Source organism: Dipodomys ordii, unplaced genomic scaffold, assembly GCF_000151885.1.
Source record: "Dipodomys ordii isolate 6190 unplaced genomic scaffold, Dord_2.0 Scaffold42, whole genome shotgun sequence".
NCBI lineage: Eukaryota > Metazoa > Chordata > Mammalia > Rodentia > Heteromyidae > Dipodomys > Dipodomys ordii.
In genome coordinates, this window is record NW_012267258.1 from 1,738,039 (window position 1) to 1,745,790 (window position 7,752).

The 7,752-nt window shown below is 39.5% G+C and overlaps 1 protein-coding gene across 1 annotated transcript in view; it reads right to left on the reverse strand.

Moving 5' to 3' along the window:
* Positions 1 to 368: 368 nt before the first annotated feature.
* Positions 369 to 7,752, reverse strand: part of Larp4 (La ribonucleoprotein domain family, member 4) — a 59,137-nt gene continuing 51,753 nt past the window's right edge. The window contains exons 14-17 of the mRNA XM_013018849.1: positions 5,953 to 6,111; positions 3,482 to 3,606; positions 2,598 to 2,766; positions 369 to 1,327 (exon numbers count right to left, since the gene is read on the reverse strand). Coding sequence (XP_012874303.1) covers positions 989 to 1,327; positions 2,598 to 2,766; positions 3,482 to 3,606; positions 5,953 to 6,111 — 792 coding nt within the window. The 3' untranslated portion in view covers positions 369 to 988. The remainder of the gene's footprint in view (positions 1,328 to 2,597; positions 2,767 to 3,481; positions 3,607 to 5,952; positions 6,112 to 7,752) is intronic.

Below are 7,752 nucleotides of genomic sequence, written 5' to 3' on the forward strand. Positions count from 1 at the left end.
CTCAATTCTGAAATTTAGAACACTTATAAGTTCAACTAAATTGGTCAAAGCTAGAAACATACAATTCAGTAGGTGAATGCTTATATTGCCTTTGGGGTAGGCAGTCTCAAAGAATAAAGAATAACAAATTAAGAAACAAAACCTTTTTGTTTCCCATTTTAAGGGGGGGGAACCCACAAGGCAATTTAAGCCTCTGAAATCCATCAATTTTTTAAAATAACCCCCATTCTTTTCTTGAGTATCAAACTGATTGGTAGTCACATCTCCAAGTACAATCACAGCTTAACAGCTTTTTGAATGTAGTATTAGTAAATTCAAAAACTAAATTTCAAACTAGAAAAAAAAATCTACTCAAGTATTACATTCAGTTTCAAATCATTTACTAACATGACAACAGATTTGGCTTAAATCACTCTAGTATACACTCATACCCACAACAGTCACCCCAGCCACTGATCTGCTTTACAACACAAGGCCATATACTCAGAGATGGCATTCTCCAAGCCAAACTTGAAATAGATTTAAAAAAGTAATTTCTAATTTTTACAGAAATGCTTCTTCAAAAAATATTTTCTCTCACTCCCTCATCTCCTATACTGAAGGATGTTTTTGTTTCCCCCAAGCTAAATCCGAACCCTCAAAATTGATTCTAGGCAGAACAACCTCTGCAAATTAAAATCAAAACAAAAATAGAAAATTATATTTTATCTATGAGTATATATATATATATATATGTATTTATATATATATATTTATATTGATTGGAATCCTCCAGCATTTTAAAATCACTTTAGAGATGAATTTTGGGATCCTACTACTCACAATTCCAAAATCCATAATGATTTAAGGACATACTTTCAGTTTCCTTCCTGGCTACCTCCTCTCCTCCAAACAGTTCAATATAGCCACGGCTCAAGTTTAATGGGAAGAGAGAAAGTTTCTGAATAGTTGTTTTTTTGTGTTTTTTTTGTTTGTTTGTTTGCTTGTTTTACTTTGGTGATCTGGGTGGCACATATTGCTCTTTGCCATTACGTCGAGTCACTCCCTGAGGTATAGCCCTATGGCTAAACTGGCGTCTCTGTTCCCTGATTTTTCCAGCTGCTCCCCTGGAAATGGTATTGCCTCGGAAGCCAGGATAATCTTTACTAGCCCTTGCTTCTGATTTCTCATGTGGTTTCTCAACCGACTTCTCAGGGGCTCCATTCTCTTCATTTTTGGTGGGAGACACTACATTAGAGCGAAGTTCCCGTAGTGGCTGTACAAGAACTGGAGATGGCTCTTTAGGTGGCTTTTGGCACACTTCAGCATAACTTAACTTTCGGGGTTCCTTTAAAGGGATAAGAAAGAAATTTTTAGTTTATTTTCTTTAAGTATAAAACAGGGTCAGTTTAACCACAAGAAAAGCAAAAAGTTACCTTCAAAGAGAAGGAAAGTACTTTACAAACTATACTATTATTAAAATACAAACATATATTAAAAAATAAGACATGTTTTTGAAAAAACTGAATATCCACTTTAGAAGACTACAACTAGATCCTCTGCACAAAAATTCAACATGTACCAAGATCTTAATGTAAGGCCTGAAATTTTAAAACAAAGAGGACACAGGAAAAAATCTTAAAGACACAAGCATAGGCAACTATCTTCTGAATAGAGTTCCAATTGTCCAGGAAATGAAAGAGACTTACATCCAATTAGGTACCAAAAAAGGTATAAGTGGAGGTGTGGCTCAAGTGGTAGAGCACAAGCCTCGAGGACAAAAGCTCAGGACAGGAAACCCCAGATTAAAACCCCAGGATCAGCAATGAAAAAATTAAGAGGGTAGTAAGAGGGTTTTAAGAGGGTTAAGTGTTTTTTTAATGCTAGCTCCCAAATGGTAAATTTACCATAATTTCCTTTAACTGTAATATGATCAGAAGGGGAAAAAAGGCAACCAAAAAAAAAAGAAAAGTGAGGGGCTGGGAAGGTGGCTCAGTGGTAGAGCGCTTGCCTTGCATGCATGAGGCCCTGGAGTCGATTCGCCAGCACCACATAAACAAAAAGAAAAAAAGCCGGAAGTGGCGCTGTGGCTCAAGTGGTAGAGTGGTAGCCTTGAGCTGAAAAGCTGAGGGGACAGCGCCCAGGCCCAGAGTTCAGGCCCCACAACCGGACCCAAAAAAAACCCAAAAACAAAACAAAAAAAGAAAAGTGAATAGCAACTTCTTCAACTCTTTAACAGGACTACAACTTCACATTTCTTAATGACCTTACGTCTTTTTTTTCTTTTATTTTTTGCCAGTCCTGGGGCTTGAACTCCGGACCTGGGCACTGTCCCTGAGCTTCCTTTGCTCAAGGGTAGCACTCTATCACTTGAGCTACAGAGCCACTTCTGACTTTTTCTGTTTATATAGTTCTGAGGAATTGAACAGGGCTTCATGCATGCTAGGCAAGTACTCTACCACTAAGCTACCTTCCCAGCCCCACTTTAACTCCTTTAGCTTCTCTCTGATTCAGGAAGCTCTCACTTGGAATACTCTGCTATACAAGGTATCATTTGAATAAATAAGTTTTACATTATCTATTGTATTGTATTGCATAAATTGAATTCTTCAAGTTACCTGTAGGGCCACAGCTACGGGTACATTTGTGCTACTATTGCAAGGTGAAGCAGTGTTTGCCCTTGATGGTTTTGCAGTACTTGGGGAAGAAACTGGTACAGTCACCTGATTGAGAACATCCTTCTGAACAGTGGAATCTTCTATCAGATCCTTTTCTTGCTTAGTTGTGCTAAGGAAAAGAGGAGCTAGACGTTAAGAATAGTACACAAAAATGGTTCAGCTGCTAATAAGAAGAAAAAAAAATTTTTTGGTAGGACATGGGGCTTGAACTCTGGGCCTGGTGCTATTCCTGAACTCTACAGCTTAAGGCTAGTGCTCTAACATTTGAGCCACAGGGCTACTTCTGGTTTTCTGAGTGGTTTATTGGAGATAAGAGCTAGCGGACTTTCCTGCCTGGGCTGGCTTTGAACTGCGATCCTCAGTACCTAGGAGTACAGGCATAAGCCACTGGTGCCCGGCTCAATAACTCTTTTTAAAAGAAGGTTTTGCAATAGTAACCCAAGCTGGCCTCAAAACTCTCCATCTGCTTGACTCAGTGTTCTGCATCATGTGATTACAACTGTACACTACCCAAGTTTCAGTTAAGAAAAAATACTTTAAGCCGGGTGCTGGCGGCTCACACCTGTAATCCTAGCTACTCAGGAGGCTGAGATCTGAGGATCGCAGTTCAAAGCCAGCCCGGGCAGGGGAGAGACCATGAGACTCCTATCTCCAATAAACCACCAGAAAACCGGAAGTGGCGCTGTAGCTCAAGTGGTAGAGTGCTCGCCTTGAGCTGAAGAGCTGAGGGACAACGCCCAGGCCCAGAGTTCAAGCCCCAGGACCAACAAAAAAAAAAGAAAAAAAAATACTTTAATATTTAAGATCTTTTCTGAAATATGTACCTTAACACAGGAAGTTCAGTTGTACATGGAGGACTGGTACTTATACTGAGTTGCTGGGTAGAAGTGCAGTCTGTCTGTTCATCTTCTGCAGGTACTGGGCAACCAACTCTCAAGTCTTCATTGTCCTTAAAAGTAAAAAGATATTTTAAAATTACATTTAGACATTTTTCCTGAAAAGATAAATGACCAAAAAGCACAGGAAAAGATGTCCAGTATGATTTAGTCAGCAGTGAAAAGCCATCTATTTTATATCCCCTAGGATGCCTATAATAACAAAAAAGACAGATATTAGCTGGGTATGATGGTGTGCATGCCTATATTTTCATCACTTGGGATATGAGTTTGAAGCCACTTTGGCAGCCTGAAATTCTTATCTCAAAAACCAAACCAAGCCAGGTGCCAGTGGCTCACTCTTGTAATCCTAGCTACTCAGAAGGCTGAAATCTGAGGATCGAGGTACAAAGCCAGACCAGGCAGGAAAGTCCACGAGACTCTCATCTCCAATTAACTACCAGAGAACAGGAAGTGGCCCTGTGACTCAAGTGGTAGAGCATGAGCCTTGAGCTGAAGAGCTGAGGGACAGCACCCAGACCCAGAGTTCAAGCCCCACAACTGAACAAAAAACAAACAAAACAAAACAAAAAACCACAACAGATATTAACAAGTGTTGGTTATGATACAGAGATACCAGAACACGATACACTGGCAGTGCATTAGAAGATAACCTGGCAGTTACTTAAAAAGGTAAACAGAGCTATCCCATAATAAATTAAATAAAAAGATATGTCCATATAAAAACAACAACTAAGAGTTTATCTGTATAGTGGTCATGACAAGAAGGATCATGAGTTTGAGGCCAGCCTGTGCTACATAGCAAGACTTTTGGGGGGGGGAGGGGGTTAAAAAAAAGGCTGTAGGGAATTTATCACACAAATATTCATGCTAATTTTCTCTATACCATTCCAATTTTAGTATATGTGCTGCAGAAGAGAGCACTACCACACAAATTATCACAGTACCATAATTTATATTAGACAAAGTGAAAACAAAGGTAATGTCTACCAAATGACAAATGATACATGAATAAGCAAAAGCTGGTATAACCTCTCTGTCAAAAAGTTATTACTAGTCAGTAAGTTTAAAAAATGAGTACTGATATACCTTTAAAGTGAATTAAAATCCTGAGGGCATCCTACTATGAAAATAAGCCAGGTCATGGAAAGACAAATACTTTTATGATTCTAGTTCTTTGTTTTTTTTTGGCGGGGGTCCGGTCGTGGGGCCTGAACTCTGGGCCTGGGCACTATCTCTCAGCTCTTTAGCTCAAGGCTAGCGCTCTACCACTTGAGCCACAGTGCCACTTCCGGCTTTTTTCTTATGTGGTGCTGAGGAATTGAACCCAGGGTCTCAGGCATGCAAGGCAAGCGCTCGACCACTGAGCCACCTTCCTAGCCCCTGATTATAGTTATTTTTGTGCCTGCAAGTGTCAGTTTATAAAAACAAAGTAGAAGGTAGTTACCAGGGGCTCAGGGGGAAATAGAAAATGGTGTTTAATAGATAAAAAGTTGTGGTGCTATAGTTCAAGTGGTAGAGCGATTGCCTGGAGCTAAAGAGCTGAGGGACAGTACCTGGGCCCAGAGTTTAAGCCCCATGACCGACAAAAATAAAACATAAAAATAAATAAATAAAAAGTTTTAGTTTTGAAGGTGAGTTCTAGACTAGCTGCACAACAATGTGAATGTACTTACTACTATATCAAAATAGTTATTACCACTAAATCTTGTGTCAAATTTAACATGAGAAAAAACATTTAACATAAGGGCATACATTTTGTGGCCTTATGCAGCTTCACTGGAATTTAAAAAAACACTCTTAGTAATGCTGAAAACTAGGGGCTGGGAAGGTGGCTCAGTGGTAGAGCATTTGCCTTGCATGCATGAGGCCCTGGGTTTGATTCCTCAGCACCACATAAGCAAAAAGAAAAAAGCTGGAAGTGGTTCTGTGGCTCAAGTGGTAGAGCACTAGCTTTGAGCTGAAGAGCTGAGGGACAGTGCCCAAGCCCAGAGTTCAGGCCCCATGACCGGACCCCCCCCCAAAAAAAAGATTAATGCTGAAAACTTCACAAGTGAAAACTACAATAGAAATACATATAATTGGGCTTGGAAGGTGGCTCAGTGGTATAGTGCTTGCCTTGCATGCATGAGGCCCTGGGTTCGATTATTCAACAACATGTAAGCAAAAAAAAGCCACAAGTGGCACTGTGGCTCAAGTGGTAGAACGCTAGCTAGCCTTGAGCTGAAGAGATGAAAGACAGAGCCCAGGCCCAGATTTCAGGCCCCATGACGGACAAAAACAAACAAACAAAAAAGAAATACATACAACTTGCAAGTGAAATTTTAAACAATAACCTTGAAATCAATGCCTGAGAATGCTTCCACAAAATGAGAATCATACTGATGCTTCATGTTTACCTTTTCTTTGTAGACACCTTTAACAACATCGGACATTCTATTCTCCAAAACAAGTTCACCCGGTATTCTTGATGAACTTCCAGGCAATGGAGGAAAATTTGAAGCTAATAAGTCAAACTTTGGTGTTGAAGCTTTTGTTTCAGCTGAAGGATGAGGTCTCTTAAAATAAACAAATTCCACAAATGATTAAACAGGTCATATGCCTACTCGATTCTCTCCACACAGAAGCTGAAAAAAAAAAAACCCCAACCAAACAATATTTATCTAAAGTATAAAGTATAACTAAAGTATAACTTGTCTCCTAGACTCTCATTTGAGTTTCTCTCTCATTAGTTCTATTCCAGTTCTACTTATGTTCAGTTATATTTAGTCAGCTTCCTCTTGTTTTTTTTCTATCTACGGATGTATGTATGTATGTATGTATATATGTATATATGTATGTATGTATGTATGCATGCATGTATGTAGTACTGAGGAATCGAACCCAGAGCCTCATACATGAAGGCAAGCACTCTACCACTGAGCCACCTTCCCTGCTCTCCCTTCAGAATGTTTAAATTCATTATTAGTTGAATAATGAAAATTAAATAAAGTAAATCTCTGCTCTTGTCTTAAAAAAAAGAGGGAGATCTATTCGACTTATTTCCTCTTCAGATGGTACCCTGTACTAATCTAAACTTATCACTTTAGTTGCTATAAGCTTACAAATTTTCCATATTCTTTCTAGATAAGATATAGTTTCTGCACAAAGGCTCTTATACTTTCCCTTCATTCTGGAAAGCATGCCATTGGCTCATGTCTGTAATCTTAGCTACTCAGGAGCAGAGATCTGAGGACTGTGGTTCAAATCCAGCCCAAACAGGAAAACTCATTAACTTTTATCTCCAATAAACTACCAAAAAGCCAGAAGTGGAGCTGTGACTCAGGTGGTAGTGTGTTAGCCTTGAGCAAAAGAAGCTCAGGGACAATGCCCAGGCCCAGACAGAGTTCAAGCTCCAATATTTAAAAAAATAATAAAGGGGTGGGGGAAGAGCATGCTTGTCTCCTTTCCTTTTAACTGTAAATCATAAGATTTTCAACATAATAACAAGTGGCTAGTTAGCTCAGTTGGTTTAGTATGGTGCTATAATAACACAATAACCCGATTCTAAATCTAGGTTTGCCCCTCCATTTATTCAGAACGACTTGAGGATTCATGTGCAGTACTGTAATGGCATACCTCAAAAGTCACTGCTGAAAAGCAGGGTATAGATAGCTCACACCTACAAACCTAGCTTCACAGGAAGCTGACATCTGAGGATCATTGTTCAAAGCCAGCCCTGGCAGGAAAGTCCATGAAACTTACCTCCAACTAACCAACAAACAAGGTAACATGACACTGTAGTTCAAGTAGTAAGTGCTAGCCTTGAGCAAAAAAGACTCAGGGACAGCACCCAGGCCCTGAGTTCAAGTCCCATGCTTGACAAAAAGAAAAAAAAAAAAGGGACCAACTCAGACTCTATTTAGTTATCCTGATTATAATCAATAAAATAAACAGGAAGGAAAGACAGGTAATAAGTCAAGGCCTCATTAGTCACAACAGAAAAAAATGTTATCTGTTTAGGCACCTGTAATCCTAGCTACCAGGAGGCTGAGATTAAGGATGGAGATTGCAAGCCAGCCAGGGCAGGAAAGTCTGTAACACCCTTATCTCCAATTAGTCACCCAAAATCCAGAAATGGAACTATGGACCAAGTGCTAGAACCCTAGCTAGTTAGCCTTGAACAAAAATGTTTAAGCCTTAGAACTGGTGAAAGGAAG